This window comes from Amphiprion ocellaris, chromosome 9, assembly GCF_022539595.1.
Source record: "Amphiprion ocellaris isolate individual 3 ecotype Okinawa chromosome 9, ASM2253959v1, whole genome shotgun sequence".
In the NCBI taxonomy this organism is placed as follows: Eukaryota; Metazoa; Chordata; class Actinopteri; family Pomacentridae; genus Amphiprion; species Amphiprion ocellaris.
Genome location: NC_072774.1, coordinates 9,076,717 through 9,091,882, shown reverse-complemented (window position 1 = coordinate 9,091,882; position 15,166 = coordinate 9,076,717). Strand labels below are relative to the sequence as shown.

The following is a 15,166-nucleotide window of genomic DNA, read 5'->3' as shown; positions in this document are numbered from 1 at the left end:
TAGTTTTCTTTTCTGCTACAAATCATTGATTTTGAAGATTATCCCATCCAATATGTAGCATCTTTTGCATTATAAAGATTTGACAAACAGATTTCTGATCAAATAAATTATTTTAAAAATGTGTTAAATTACTTTAAAGATGTAATATATACATAATTTTAAAAACAAAACCTGGTACTGTGGAAGTCTTCTTTACATTTCAATGAAGTTTAGTATTGGAGTTTGTATTATTCTAAATTTTGGCGAAAATGTTTCATTTTGTTCCTAGAATGTTCCACTTTAAAGAAGGATACTATCCCCTTAATAAAACATTCTAAAAATGTTTGGTCATAACTTTCTTAGATATTTGTAGAGACAATACAGTTAGAACATTATGCCCTAACATCCTTAAAACATTTTCCAAATGTTCTGTCTAGATTGTTCTTCATTTGGTGTCATTTAACATTGTGCAAATGTTTAATAAAAAGAGCGTTCTATGATCTGCAGAATGTTACAGGCAAAATGTTTTTGCATTTGTTACCGCAATATATTGCAGGAACGTTTTATGCGAAACATTCTGTCATCTCAGGTCTCAATAACATCCTAAAACTGTTCTTTGAATGTTGCAGTGAGTTGGTTTATTATTACCATTCTGTGGCCCTGATAACATCCTCAAAACATCCACTGAATGTTGCAGCTGAAACTTTTTTGTGAACATTTAACTGTGTAGGAACATTATCTAAAGGTATAAACATCCTTAAAATGTGAAAATGTGATTAAGACTTATTCTTTACATCTTTTAGCAAATGTCCGCCAGTGTTATGGAAATGTTCCCTGCTAGCTGGGATCCAAAAGAATGCATTTGAAGTGATTTCTTCCTTGTTTTCTCCCCCCTTCAGGCAGACCCAGACCTCCACCGGCCACATGGAAACAGCTCTGTGGCTCATAGCGATCACCTTCCTCACTGTTGGCTACGGCGATGTGGCACCGAACACCAGCTGTGGCAAGGCGGTGTGTCTCTTCACCGGCGTCATGGTAACTGAGTTCCTTATTGAAAAACTGTCATACAAGCTGTAGATTGTTTAGAATGCAATAGAAGAATAGACAAATTTATTGTTAATCTCCCTTTATATCCAGGACAAAAAAATGTTTCCCTCTCACCTTTGTATGAGTTTGGAGTTCATTATGAAACACAAAGGTTTTAGAAGATATGTACAAATTTATTCATCCACTGGATGGTTTGGGCTCTTACCAGAAAATTGTTCAGCCAGCACGGGAGTGGTGATTTTAAGACATGTATTGCTCGATTTGATAAGCACAGGGAAGGAGAGATGTCTTATCTTTGTTTCACTTCTGTATTTGTTCCTGATGAAACCCCCTCATACACTTCTCTGTGTGCACACATAAAAACAACATGTTCTGTTGCTGTCCTGCTGTGGTCAAAATTTCCCCCTTACCTTGACTTTTATTCCTGTTCTTCTCTGTTCTGTTCTGTCCTATTCCTTCTCTGCGGGCTCTGCTCCACAGTTCATGTTCTGGTTTCTTACCTCATTGCTCCATTGTGCTGTATTTCAGCCCTTCTCCATATATTTTGTCCTGATTTCTCTTCCACACTGCTTCATAGCATCCTCTCTGGTTTGCTTCTCTCCCTTCTGTTCCATTGCAGCAACTCTTCCCCTATTTTCCCATTCATTTTTCCAATTTCATTTCAGGTCAGTTCAGTTTGGTTCAATTCCCTCCTTTACTTTTTGCAACCCCAGCCTGTTCTGCGCTGTTCCACCAGTTATTTTGGATACACTAAACTCTTCTAAATGCCTGAATTTGCCTGAAACGTATGATCTGTATAAAGTGTATTATTTAGATATTGAGAAGTTTGTCATTTCTAATTAAGCTGATTCTGTCAATGAAAAAAAATCAGTGACCCAGAGAGAAAACATTGCAGTAAATTCAATACACGAGCAAAATAAGCCATATCTTACAGTTTTTATGGAATGCAAACATGCTCTTAAGGTTACGATTGAAAAAAGGTGGAGATGAAGGTCGGCAATACAGTTGAGAGTTAAAAGGCTGGGGAAACTACAACTGAGATAAGACACAAGTTATAGCAAACAGTAAGTCACTGACAGCAAGGAGGGACTGTTTGTCTGAAAAGGTGATAAACTGTCCTGCTTTAAATTCCAGTACGAGCAGATAAGAGTCCCCACCATGGCTCTGGATGTGGGCACAAGTCCGGTTTAGACACCTCTGTGACAGAATGGAAAACAGTCTTCCCAATCTTTCCCTCTCTCTTTCTCCATCTCCCTTGTTTTTATAAGTTCCCCCCTTATAAGGGAAAACTTTCCACCATATCCATTTTTAGGTGGTTTATTGCCTTTGGCATCACTCCAAACAGGAGGGTGTGCCAACCTGTGCCCATGGTTTGGAAAAAAAATAAATTTCCCCCACTCCGATCATCAGGACAGCTCTGGGATCCAGCGACTGGGGTGATGCTCACACCTGTAACATGGTCGAGAGCCTCCACGGTCAGAAACTTTCGGCTTCACTCCAGCTGTAACTCAATTTGCAGCTGCTCTCGGGGGTCGACAGCACTGTTTGCGTCCCATCACTGTGTGTGGACGGATCCAAGGAAAGAGTTTGTACCTCCCTGGTTTCGCAGACGATGTAATGATAGATATTTTGTGGCTGCTGGAGGGAGTGAAGGATAAATATATCTTTCAAAACTCTGGCTTATGCTCACGCTTGGTCTTTCTCTCTCCCTTTCTTTTTCCCTCTCTCTAATGCAAGCTGAAAAAAGGAAAGCAGGTAAAAACCTTCATCATTATCTGTGGTGGACGTGAGCTCGGTGCAGTGTTTTGTCTTTTTTTTCTGTGTGACTGTGTGGATGAGGTTTGCTCTGTGGCCTGTTTGGATATTTACCATCAGTCTGTAGTTCCCTGTCCAGCAATAGCACAAAGCTATTCTCAGAGGAACCCCACACTATTATAGAGCCATAGAAGCCCGTTTAACCACTGAACTTTTTGTGTAAATATAACTTTGATTTATTAGACTAAACCATTTAAGGTATGAAGATCAACACTGAGTTTTCTGAATAAATTCTTTCCTTTGAGGGCAATAAAGGAGCAAAAGAAACAAACCCCACTGTTGAGGATTTAAATCAGTTTTTCTTTCACCATCCTGGATCAGTCTTACATAATCACTGAGAATCTGTGGAGAAGACAGGCAAGTGGTGCATGCAGTGCATGAGAAACCATGCTAACAGCTGTGCTGGGTTTCAGGGTGTAGCCTGCACCGCCATGCTGGTCGCAATCGTAACAGAGAAGCTGGCGCTGAACAAAGGAGAGAAACATGTGCACTACTTCATGCTGGACATCCAGATCTCCAAAAGGGTAAGAGCATGCATTAGTTACCCAGCAAACATACATAAAAATATTGATTTTATAAGAAACTAATTGTAAATATGAGAAAAAATGTAGTTGGCAATTTTCTTTATTAGAAATATGATATTTTGACATTCTTTACATGCTATTTTGCAATTCTGTTACTTCAAAGATGACAGTAAATCATCAAATCATTATTATGTATTTTTTTTTCAATGCACCTTTTCTACCGTCCAGCCAGCTGTTAGTTTCTGTTAATTTTATTCCCAGTATGAAAACCAGCTTGCAGACATTTGAAGCTTGTTTAAGTTAGATAATTCATCAGAATGAACACCGTGCCCATGTTTATTGTTGTCAAAGTCGCTGGAACATTGCGTGGTAATTCAGATGCAAGTGCAGAGTGATTTGAAAAGTCTGTGCTTCATTGCCACGCAGCAATAATATAACAACCTAACAGCGCTTTGGTATGCTTTGGAAAAATGCTTGGTAGTTATGTAAAATAGGTTATTTGTACTGAAGGGACCAAAACGTGAAATTCCCAGTCGGTTAATAAGAAACCAGATTAAGGAAGAATTCAAGAATTTTCTGTTGAGTATATCTAATGAAAATAGTCTTTACTAATAATTAACTAATTTGAATTATTAACACATTTCCAGCTCAATATAGGTCAAATTATTGATTTTTTACTTTGAAAATCATCTTAACTGTAGAATCAGAGGCCTGTAGGAAGCTGGACTTTAGGTTAGGGAGGTAACTTTAGGTTTAACTCTGGATTTTTAGGAATATAACGGTAGTTTGATGCTTACTGGAGTACACGATAAATGCACCTTGTGCTGCACCTAACCTGTTCCTAAACAAGCTATGCTCAAAATAACAGATGTACACGTATAAAAGCACTGCCTACTGACCAGTCAGCTCTCTTGGAAAATGCCGTCACCATTCCAAGAAGATTCCCTGGAGCTCGGTGCGTAGGATCGTGAGAGAGTCTCGTCTTTTATAATAAGCATAGATATGAACGATATAGATTATCAGTGGAGGGAACTGCACTCTTTTAAAGCAATTTCGCTACTTTCTAGGCTTATATATAATGATATAATGCTGAAATAGTAACTGATTAAGGCCTTCTTGACCTTATCTTTGCAATAACCCTACTTACTGGTGTGAATTATGTTTTTAGATTTGTTGTTTACTTTCTCCCTGGACAGTTTTAATGTTGCCAGGGCTGCAGCTGAAAGAATCTGGCTAAAACTGCCTTATAAGAATACATCTGCAACATGTTCGTTTCATGAAACACACAATTGTAATTATAGTCACATCTATTTGCACCAATGAAGAAGCAGTGATATTAATGAGTGTAGTAGCTCACACAGGCTTTCATTCCTGCTTTGGCTGTAGCAGCTGTGCATCTGTCAGCCTGTATTACATTTTGACATTCTTCATATTGGTTCAGGGTTGTAACATGGTTGATGGCTTAGTACAAATTTCTGCGAGACTCTTTAAAACCAAGTCAAAAGTTCGAACTTTTTTTTAATCCTAACAATTTCTGCCACTGGACACAATCAGTATGCTTTTTTTTTTGGTCAATTTCTCATTATTTATTACCTCTGTCTATACTGCTTCATGAAAATCTAACAACCATTCAGTTCAAGTGACAGATACTGCGTAGCGTTTTCTTCTTATGAGAAATCTACAGCTCTAGATCTGAGTTTGGTCACCTGGTGCCGCCACTTTTACGTAAACATGATTTAGAAAATCTGGGCCGACTTAATGAGTTGATAATCAGCTTTGCTTGAATGCTTAGCAGTTGTTTGGCTTAATGAAGCCTGATAATAAAAACTGATCCTGGATATGTTGAACTTTCCTTAAGCTTCTGGATTATGATCTACAGTTTATTAGATATACAAAGGTACTTCAAAAAGTTCTTGGCCTCACCTGGAAACAAGGGACGTGACTCCCGTTTTGGGGCATAACCTGTGTGTTAAATGCTTTATATCACTGTCCACAAAACTAATGTATGAAGCAATCAAAGTAAAAAAGAAGATTAAAGCTTCAAGATGGTGACTGTTGCTCCAGGACACACAGCATCGGGTGGCAGAAGCAGCCAAATCTGGCTTTGAATCATTTCCCTCATGAACATTACTCACCCGTCCTGCACCGTCTGACTTATGTTTCCCAAACTGAAATCAAACCTGCAGGGCGGCACTTTTAAAGGGATGCTGAAGTCACGCATGCTGTTGAGGAGAATCTGGAAGCACGAGATTCTGGTAACAGTAAAGGATCAGACACATCAGAGGGTCAGAATCAGACCAGCCTTCTAATCCAGGTGTGAGTCGGGACCTAATCTGTGCAAATGGGTTAGCCGGTAAGCAAGATTGTGATTGTGGAAATAAAAAAGGTGAAGCTCTTCATCTGAGTCCGTTTACTGGAAAAGTAAAGAATGGAGAAGCTTCTGGTACAATGAGAACAAGTGCCAATTGCATTGAAGTTAAAAGAGACTATGCTGAAAAATAATACACAAACAATCCTTCTCCTGTGACTCTTTCTGGTGAAGCTGAAAACCTCTGAAGTACCTTTGATACATATTAGAGTAGTGAAGTAAGTGAAAGGAGCTACAGAAACTGAAAATAGTGGCTCTTCTTAATTAAAATTCCCTAAAAAATGCATTTATTAACAATCAGGCAGCCTTCCTTTCATTACAGGTTACTACAGTATGGTAAGACAAAAAAACAAAGCGGATGGAGATGTCCGTACGAATGCGTCACAACTTTCCACGTTGCATGCGTGTTTTGGTTTTTGATTTCTTTTTTTTTTTTTTGTAAGTGATTATTTTGGTCCCTCAATAAGAGACACGAGAGAACAGGATAGTGTGGGAAAAGAGGAGGGAGGTGAGATCTGCCAACGTCTTTATAGGCCTTTCAAGGCGTCAAACAGAGGAAATAATCTTATCTCTGTCAGGAAGGAGACTTGTGTCAGTTCAGGACGGTGCAACAGGAAACCATTTGAGTGTGTGTGAAAGTGGCTTGCAGAGCTGCTTGTAAGCTTGGAAATGTTTCAAGAGTTTGCTTATTGATGGTAAGAAGAAAGAGGTGGAAGAAGGAGCTTAAAATGAAATTGCAAGTGTCCAAGGAAGAAGCATAAATGTGTAAGGACAGACTGGGTCTAGCTTGTACTGCAGCTCCTCGTCAAACTGTGAAGCAGCGTGTGGCTGCTGTGGCTGCATTGCTTTGGAGGATACAAGCGTTTCCTTTCTCCTGGTGGCTGCATCCTGTCACTAGGTGCATCTTTGCGCCTCGCTCATGGTTGTTTTGGTTTGTGTGTGTGTGTGTGTGTGTGTGTGTGTGTGTGTGCATCCTCCTGAGCTATCTGCTGCAGTCCAGATTTACACCGATGGGAACAAGGGAAGACATCTGGCTGCAAACACTGACAACCTCTAATAATATCCCTCACAACAGGGCCGGAGTGACATCATCACAGGGCAGTCACAGTGATTTGGGCAGGAAGGCAAACAGACACAAATAGAATCAAAGAGAAGATTGCAAAAAGGTGATACTGGAGAAATCTTGCAGTGTCAAGGCCTGACTTTAGTCTGTTGTGGCCCGTTTTTCAGATTCTTCTGTATTACTGTGAGTCTCTCTAAGAAAATAAGGCCTAATAGTTCTGTATTATCTGAAATCAGCATCATAGAGCAGAAGGGTGGAACAGGAAAAACTATCTGGATTTAATCAGCTGGCTTGAATGACTCATGCTTTTACATCCTGTACTAAAATGTCTAAAAGATTCAAGCAGCTCTGTGTGATTTTTGTCAGTCAGGCCTGCAAGTGTGACCGACTTTATCTCGATGCTTTTTTCTGCTACTTGGAACCTCGGTTCATTTTCTTCTGTCTCCGTTTCCAGATCCGCCACGCAGCTGCTAATGTGCTAAGAGAATGCTGGCTGCTGCACCGCACCAACCTGACGAAGGGCAACCGCGGCGAGCACCGAAGACACCAGAGATGCCTTCTGGAAGCCATCAGAGTGTGAGTTACTGTACCGCAAAGCCATGCCTTCGGGTGGGATGTCTGTGTGTGCTTGGGCGAGGGGTGTAAGTGGGTGGTGGTTTGTGCGCCTTGTATGTGCATTTTATGGGTCATTAACTGAGTGTCAACATGTTTAACCACAGAGTCATCGATTTTAATGGATAATTTAGATTACTAATTAGATTTGTTTGCGCCTTTTATGTGGGCAGGGCATGTGTGAACAAGGGTCCACCCTTTTATTGTGCAGAATGCATGCCAAAGCTATTGCTGGCGAGTAACTTATTAAATAAGATAATAATTCACAGTATTTGACAGTAATATTGTGCATCTTTTCCCTTAAGATAAAGAACATCATGATGAGGTGCCAACTTTATAGATTGCTTTGCACTTTTTTCTCCTGTTTGAGATGCATTCTCTTGGTATCAGATCTGCTCTGCTAAAAACAAGTGGATTGCACAAAACAGGAAACCCACAAGTGGGATTATGTGGTCTGTTATCCTGACAACATGTGTGCGGGTATGTTAGCCTGCGTGGAGGGGTTGCCCTTCCTGCTTTAAACCGGCTTGAACCATTATAAATAAACACTCTGTGGAAAGTATGAGAGGGAGGAACCTCCACACCTTGGGATCAAGCACTGTAATGAGGCCATCCCTCCATCACTCTGAAAATCCTCGCAGACCGGCTGCTTTATTGCGATATTGGTTTCCATGTGTCTTTTTTCGGTGCAACTTTTGGTTTCATCCATCCAAGGTGCTAAATTTAGCTCTGTTCCACCTCTATATGTCAGAAACCTTCAAGCAATGTTTTATAGCAGTTTAACAAACCCAGCATGACTCCTCCAGGTTGAGTAGTGGAATACTTGATTGTCAGCATATTCTTGCACAAATCAGGGCTTCTGTTTTGTGCCAGGGTTGCTCCATTTGTCCAAAAATAGGACGCTCCTTCTCACTGCAGATGGGCACTTCCAAACTCTTGAACCCTTTTTCTTGGATTAGGTTTTTTTTTTAAATCCGAGAACTGATCTCTGACATGTAAATGAAACTACTTTGATCCCCTTCTCTTTCTGTGAGTGTAATATTTATAATGAAGTAACTAAAATGAGACCTGACTTTTTTTCTGCACAGATTTCGTAATTTACGCCTCAAACAAAGAAAACTGAGAGATTACGTCAGCGAAATGGTGGACCTCCCTAAGGTAAATATCAGCTGTCCTTGGAATATTTTGCACATGCTCCACTGTTAAGACTCCATAAAAAAATACACTGCACTATTTTACAGTCTGCTAGGTGTGCAGACACATTTGCAAAATGTGGACGGTGAGATTTGAATTCCTGACGAATGAATCCCGGGATTCATTCATCAGGAATTCACGGGCCCCGAAAAGCTTTTCCATGTGGAACAAACCCGAGATAAAAATACATCACCCAGCGAGAGGCACTAATGTGTAATTCATGCTTCGTAATTGATTGATTTATATGAACAATAAGCCAAGTTTTTCCAGACTGCACATGTAGCCCCTCGGTCAAAAGTAAACCATGCTACGGTCACTTTACAATCAGTTACAGTCGAACAGGCGTGCAGTAAACGAAACATGCTGCTCTCTCTTACTGACTGAATGCAGCTGAGCCAGTCTCAAAGTAAAAAAATAAAAATATTAAAAGACAGCTGCTGTTGGCTTCTTTTTTTGAAAGTGCCCGAGGGATTGCCAAATGTAGGATATGCTTTCTATGCTGGCAACAAGGGTGTGGTTTTTGAATCTCGGCTCCAAGTTGTCCCACATCCGCAACATAACAGCATGTCAATCAGTCAGTGAGACACACCAAAGCTTCACCACAAGTTTTCAACATACTTTTAAAATGTGTTCATAAAGCTCAACAATATCCTTGTGGTTCTAGTTCGACCTCAAAGTGTTTTGTTTTTTTTATACACTAAAATCTCTGCACTTGTGTTGCATGTCGAATTTCAACAGATGCAGATGATCATGTGCGACCTCAGTGCCAATTGGAACAACTCGTATCGGGAGCTGGAGCAGCGCATCCTCTCCATGGAGCAGAAGCTGGACGAGCTGAGTCGCTGCTTCCAACAAAGCTCCGAGCTGCTGTCTCAGGTCCTGCGACACCGCAACCCAGAAATTAGGTAACAACACGCTGCAGGATGTGGTGTCTAAGCTGGATTGGAACGTCTCAGCTTTGCAGAATGATTTTTTTGGTTTTTGTTTGTTTTTACAGGTGACATGGCTGCACACACACTTGTCAAAGCGACTGTAGTGTTTTCATCTACATCCATGAATCCTCTCCACCCAGAGCTGCTTCAGATCCTTAACATGCTGAACCACTTGGAGGACTGGCATACCTACCAAAGATCTCATCTTCTGGCCCAGTGCTGAGTGCACTGCACAATGACTCACTGCTGTAAAATTATACAGATAAAATAAGACTTCCATTCACTGTGGGAAAATCACTGCAGTTTGAGAAATCTATTGTGTTTTTCAGCAGATGCGTTGTGTGCGACGATGCACAAAGAACAGAATTCAACTCATCCACAATAACAAAGGATCTCTAAACTGCTATTTGTAAGATTCTATTGATGAACTCTATTATTGCCTTATTCCTATGGAATAAGATATATATATATATATACTGTATATTTTACATGTTAATTTTATTTTGATTTTTCCAGTCTTTGCCTAATCAGTTTTAGAAAACACCTATCACAAATCATTTTCTTCCCATTAACAGACAGTTCAGTGGTATTGTTCACAAATAGGCTCATCAAACATAATACAGTGTTTAACAATTCCTCAACCTTCTGCTTCCCTTTAACCCTCCAAGTGAAATGTGGATGACATTGTGTGTTTGGACAATTAATGGAGAGAAGAAACTAATCGTCAATTCCAAATATTATGGAGAGAAAACTTTATTTAAAACTCTGTCTGTTGGATTTCATCGGCTTTCAAACAGAACTCACAGATTAACATCTACATTTTAGGTTGTAATCATCTGATGCAGGAAAAGCATCTCGCAGTTTACACCTGTTCTGAGAACAATTAAACTTGAGCTCAAGTTGCCTTGTTTGCTCATATTTTGGCAACCCAGCTGCTCCATCTAGTGGACATGAAATAACAAATTATTTTGTACTATTAAAGTTAAAATCATGATGATTATATAACAACCATTAAAAAAAGTCCTATGCTATTTTCAACCTGAATATCAAGACCTCTTCGGTGTCTCAAAGGAGCGCAAAGTCTGAATTGGCTAAACTAAAAACAGAAAACAAGAGGGCTCAAACTTCCATACAAACCTCACTGATAAGAATGCACTTTGTGACAAAACATTTGCAAAACTGGACTTACTTTTTTCTGGAGGATAAACTGGAGTTTTCATGTGTTTTAACTAGAGGTCGACCGATATGGGATTTTCAAAGGCCGATACCGATTTTTAAAAAAATTTTCAGCCGATGGCCGATATCTAAAGCCGATTGTAGAAGCCGATTTTTAAGGCCGATATCCTTTTTTTTTTAAAAGCACATCGATTACAAAAGGCAATTTAAACACTAAAAGTATATACATGTATATATTACAAATTAAATACACTAGTAGAACTCTAACATTTATTGAACACAAAAAGTGAAAAAAGTACAATAACATAAAAAAAAACTTAAAGTTTACAAAAAATACAATTAAAAAGTAACCTGAAAGTGCAATTGCTTGTTCAAGTACAAAAGATAAACATGATCACAAAATAAAAACTGTAACAAATGCTAATTAAATTAAATAACGTAGTGCAGTTAAACATTACAAATCTTTAGATAAACCACAAAATAAAACACAAAAGTTTAATATGAAATTGGCATCAACGGTAATCGCGGCAGCTGCCCCTACGGGTGCCTGATCACAAATCGGCTTTTTATTTGTAAATATCGGCCGATGGCCGATATTGAAAAAAGTCCATATATCGGCCCAAAATATCGGCCGGCCGATATATCGGTCGACCTCTAGTTTTAACTGAATCCAATACTGAAAACAGTTCCTTGTAGGTTCATTTGTACTCAAAACAACATATAAGGAACTTACTCTCACTCTGTTTACTATGTATCATTTGCACGTGGTGAAAACAACCAGCCAGGACATGCTTAGATTCCAAAGCTATTAAGAATGAATGTGTTTTTGCTTTGATTCTGTCTCTTGGTAACATGAATTAAACAAAAATAGTGACAACCTGCGTGAAATCTCTCGTTTGTTGAAAAACTTAAAGAGTTCCTTGGTCATTTCACCGGCTTCTTCAACTGTTTAGTTTTTGTCCTGTTTTTAAGTTGATGCCATATGTAAGCCGATGGTCTGAAAAAAATATGTCCACAGTCACATGTAAACGCCATTCGGCACTTGGTCTTAACTTTATTTTTCCACTTTTGTCCAGAACAGGATTTTTCCAGCGTGTCGCCCTTCAGGTGCTGAGCTAAGAGTTTAGCTCCAGTAAAAGTGTCCCCACAGCTGACGCAGATGTAGCTCACAGCCTCCGCGTGCTGGACGCAGTGTCGCAGGAGATGCAGCTGGTGCTTAAAAGCTCGGCCGCACTGGCACCGGTACAAGCGGCGACCTCGGTGGAGGTAGCGGTGGCTGATGATGAGGGAGGGCTGTCGCAGGACGGCACCACACTGCCGGCAGGGGCGAGAGGCCTTGGAGCGCCAGCCTGTGTTCATATGCTTCATCAAAGCCACATCCTGGCTGCTGTTCTCAAACATGGCAAGAATTGTGGGCGATGGCGGAGAAACAGAGTCAGATGCGGCTGCAGTGTCTGGAGTTGTGTCAGTGGCAGCAGCAGGGATTAATAAAGGTGTAGATACATGACTCGAAGGCTGGTTGGTTGGCTTATTTAGTTCACCACTGTTCCTCAATTTGTCAGGTGCAGCAGCAGACACGATGTGCATTGAGGAGGTTGAAAGAGAAGAGCTGGATTTCACTACAGTAGACCTGGCATAGGCTTGGCCAACACAGAGTTTTCCATTAATGGCCTGGTTTGCTATGTTCGGACTATATATGGCTGACTGCACTTCTGTTCTGTGGACACCTCCTGTGACTTTTTTATTAGTCAGCAGTGATGGATCAGTAATAATGTGCACCTTGGTGCTGACCACGGACATGTGAACTCTGGTGACGTGGTCCAACAAAGCCTTCTCAGAGGAGAAAAAGGATTTGCATATGTTACATGCTTTCGGCAATGACTCGGAACAAAAGAGGACCAAAGACGATGTGCTTCCTTCGGGACACTGGTGACCAAAGTACAAGTTCTTGTGAGAGAAAACTTGACCGCAGATGTTACAGGTATACAAAGGCATGAGATGCTCATTAAGAGCTGCCTCAGTTGGAAAGAGCTTCTTGCACAGAACACACTGACATTTCACTCTTACGCCTCTACAGTGGAGCAAATGGAGCTTAATGGACCTAAATGGCCCCCTGCCACAAACTGTACACACTGAACTTTTGCCGCTGGGGAGAGGAGCAGGGGTTGTTTTAGAGTTTGGGCTGTCAGAAGAGTCACTGGAATCATCAGTCGAGCTTGAGCCACCATCTGATTCGGAATCACCTAGACACAAGTCGGTGCGTTTATAGGGTTTGTTGTCCTCATCATCGGATTCAGAGCTTGTTGAATCATCTGCGTTCTCACAGTCACTTTTCATGTCAATATCATTATCGTCTTCAGCCACTATATACTCCACACTGTTGTCTGATGGCTCAGGTCTCTTAGGCTTCCTCTCAGCTCTTTGTTTAGGCCTCCACTTTGACGCTGAGTTACTTTGTACCGACTTTTTATTTCGGTGCACAGTCACCTTATTGGAAACATTGTTACTGTTGTGCTTTTTACGTTTGACAACAGGAATCAAAGTCGAATGTTGACGAAATGACGCAGAGCCCACGCAAGGTGTCTCCGCATGCTTGTTCAGCTCCCACACGGTACTGAAAGACTGATGGCACTTTTTGCAGACGGGTGGCGAGTGTGCATTATTCAGGTGTGTGGAGAGCAACGCCAGGCGGCGGAAAGTAACCTTGCAGGTGTGGCAGGTGGCTTTGACATTGTGGCTTTGATAGTGTGAGATCAAGCTTATCGACTTGTTTGCCACATTCCCAGCACTTTGCCTTCGGGTGTGCATTATACATCTGCCTTTTTCTGGAGACACAGTGTTCTTCCTCATTGTCTTCAGACATCAGGAGGTGGTCAGGCAACCTCCAGGTGGTCTGCAATTTAAAGCAAAATGGACAGAATCACTTACAATATTTGGGAATTAATCTCTATTACAGGTTTCATACATCATCATTAGCATCATAGCACAGTGGTTACCAACCTTTTGCATTTGACAAAGCCCCACAGGCCTGTCCACTTTAACTTCCAATGTTTGTCAGTTTTGTCAGAGCTTTTTATTCATTAGAGTATTATATTAAAACACATATCCATTATCTTTAGCTAGTTTATCAACAGTTTATCCCTTATGTTTAGCTATAAAATTATATTTTATGCAAATTAGTTTTTTTTTTTTAGAAAACAGTTGCTGTCTGCTGTTAAGCCCTACTATTTGATGATAATTTCAACAATTTGAGCTATTTATTTAGTTCACCATTACTTATCTGTTTGAATCATTTAGTCATTATTTGTGGTTGTGTATCTCAACTGCTGATTACAGACACACAAACTGAAGGTTTTGAACTCTGCAGTTTTCATTATTAAACAACTTCCGTGAAGAAATGTGAAAAAATGCTACGTTCACTGTGAAAAGTAACTGTGTAACCACATATTCTCTCCTCCCTAGTTCCTTTCTCTTACGTTAGTTCTGAGGAGCAGAACGGAAATGTATTGAAAATTAATAGGAAATAACAACAGATGTCTGAGCAGATTCTCAGTCATCCAGGCTATGGTAATCCTAAGAGCTTCAGTAAAGCTGGACTTCTCTTTGAGGGATGCTTCACCTCTCATCCAAGAACTGAAGAAGCCTCTTGGATGACAGGTAGGCTACAGCATCGTCTAGAGCCTAAAGGAAAAGTCCAGTTGCTTTTCCACTAAAGCTCCTAGAAACAGACTTTGCTCTGAGTGCAAATCAGCAGATGTAACCATGCTAACATGCTAACCCATAATGACAAACATAGCCTTCCTATCTAGCATGTTAGCATTGTAACTGTTAGCATTTTAGCATTTAGCTAGCATTTGAGATGCTAGCAGAATGGTAGCATCCAGTTTTCTTATGTCATTATATCTGTCTTCATTCAACATCTGTATTAGAAAAAGTCACAAATTCACACTTTTCTTGACAGTTTGTAGACTAAACTGTTCATCACTTAGCTGAAAAAAATGCTAAATAATGAGCAATAATGACCACTACACAAAATAATTATACCAAGTGTGGTACAGGTTTGTGTTTTCATACTCAGTCATCTGTTAATGTGTGTTTTTGGGTAAGAAAACGACTGTTGTTGAACTATATGACAGAAGACATAATATTACACTATCTGCACTGTAAACTGTACTTACCCTGACCGCAACTTTAACCAGGAGCCGACAGTTAGTCCAAGTCACTGACTGTAAAGCAGCTCGCGTTCATTTCAACTTGTGTGTGGTGATTTGGGTTTTCAGATAAATAAATATCTTCTGGTAAAGATATTTTTCTGCAGCACATCCAGCGGTAGGGGTGGAGATACTATACGTATGACTGAGCACATTATAATAACAAAAACCCTTCAACTTGGGGACACCGTCCTGTCGTTCATGGCGTCCTACAGCTAGTGATGATCCTCTGATACCCGAGGCTC

The 15,166-nt window shown here is 40.3% G+C and overlaps 2 protein-coding genes across 3 annotated transcripts in view; one reads left to right on the top strand and one right to left on the bottom strand.

The window, feature by feature from the left end:
• Window positions 1–11,587, top strand: part of kcnn4 (potassium intermediate/small conductance calcium-activated channel, subfamily N, member 4) — a 25,751-nt gene extending 14,164 nt beyond the window's left edge. The window contains exons 4-10 of one of the 2 annotated variants that reach the window (XM_035954199.2): window positions 879–1,014; window positions 2,764–2,781; window positions 3,255–3,365; window positions 7,251–7,372; window positions 8,497–8,566; window positions 9,341–9,507; window positions 9,600–11,587. In XM_035954199.2, coding sequence (XP_035810092.2) covers window positions 879–1,014; window positions 2,764–2,781; window positions 3,255–3,365; window positions 7,251–7,372; window positions 8,497–8,566; window positions 9,341–9,507; window positions 9,600–9,603 — 628 coding nt within the window. In that variant the 3' untranslated portion in view covers window positions 9,604–11,587. The remainder of the gene's footprint in view (window positions 1–878; window positions 1,015–2,763; window positions 2,782–3,254; window positions 3,366–7,250; window positions 7,373–8,496; window positions 8,567–9,340; window positions 9,508–9,599) is intronic. The other variant, XM_023283168.3, reaches the window with a different exon arrangement.
• si:dkey-79d12.4 (zinc finger protein 91) lies at window positions 10,259–15,166 on the bottom strand. Its single transcript, XM_023268204.3, has 2 exons — window positions 14,889–15,166; window positions 10,259–13,603 (listed from the first exon to the last, which is right to left on the bottom strand). The coding sequence occupies exon 2, from the start codon at window positions 13,558–13,560 to the stop codon at window positions 11,635–11,637; it is 1,926 nt and encodes a 641-aa protein (XP_023123972.1). The 5' UTR covers window positions 13,561–13,603; window positions 14,889–15,166; the 3' UTR covers window positions 10,259–11,634.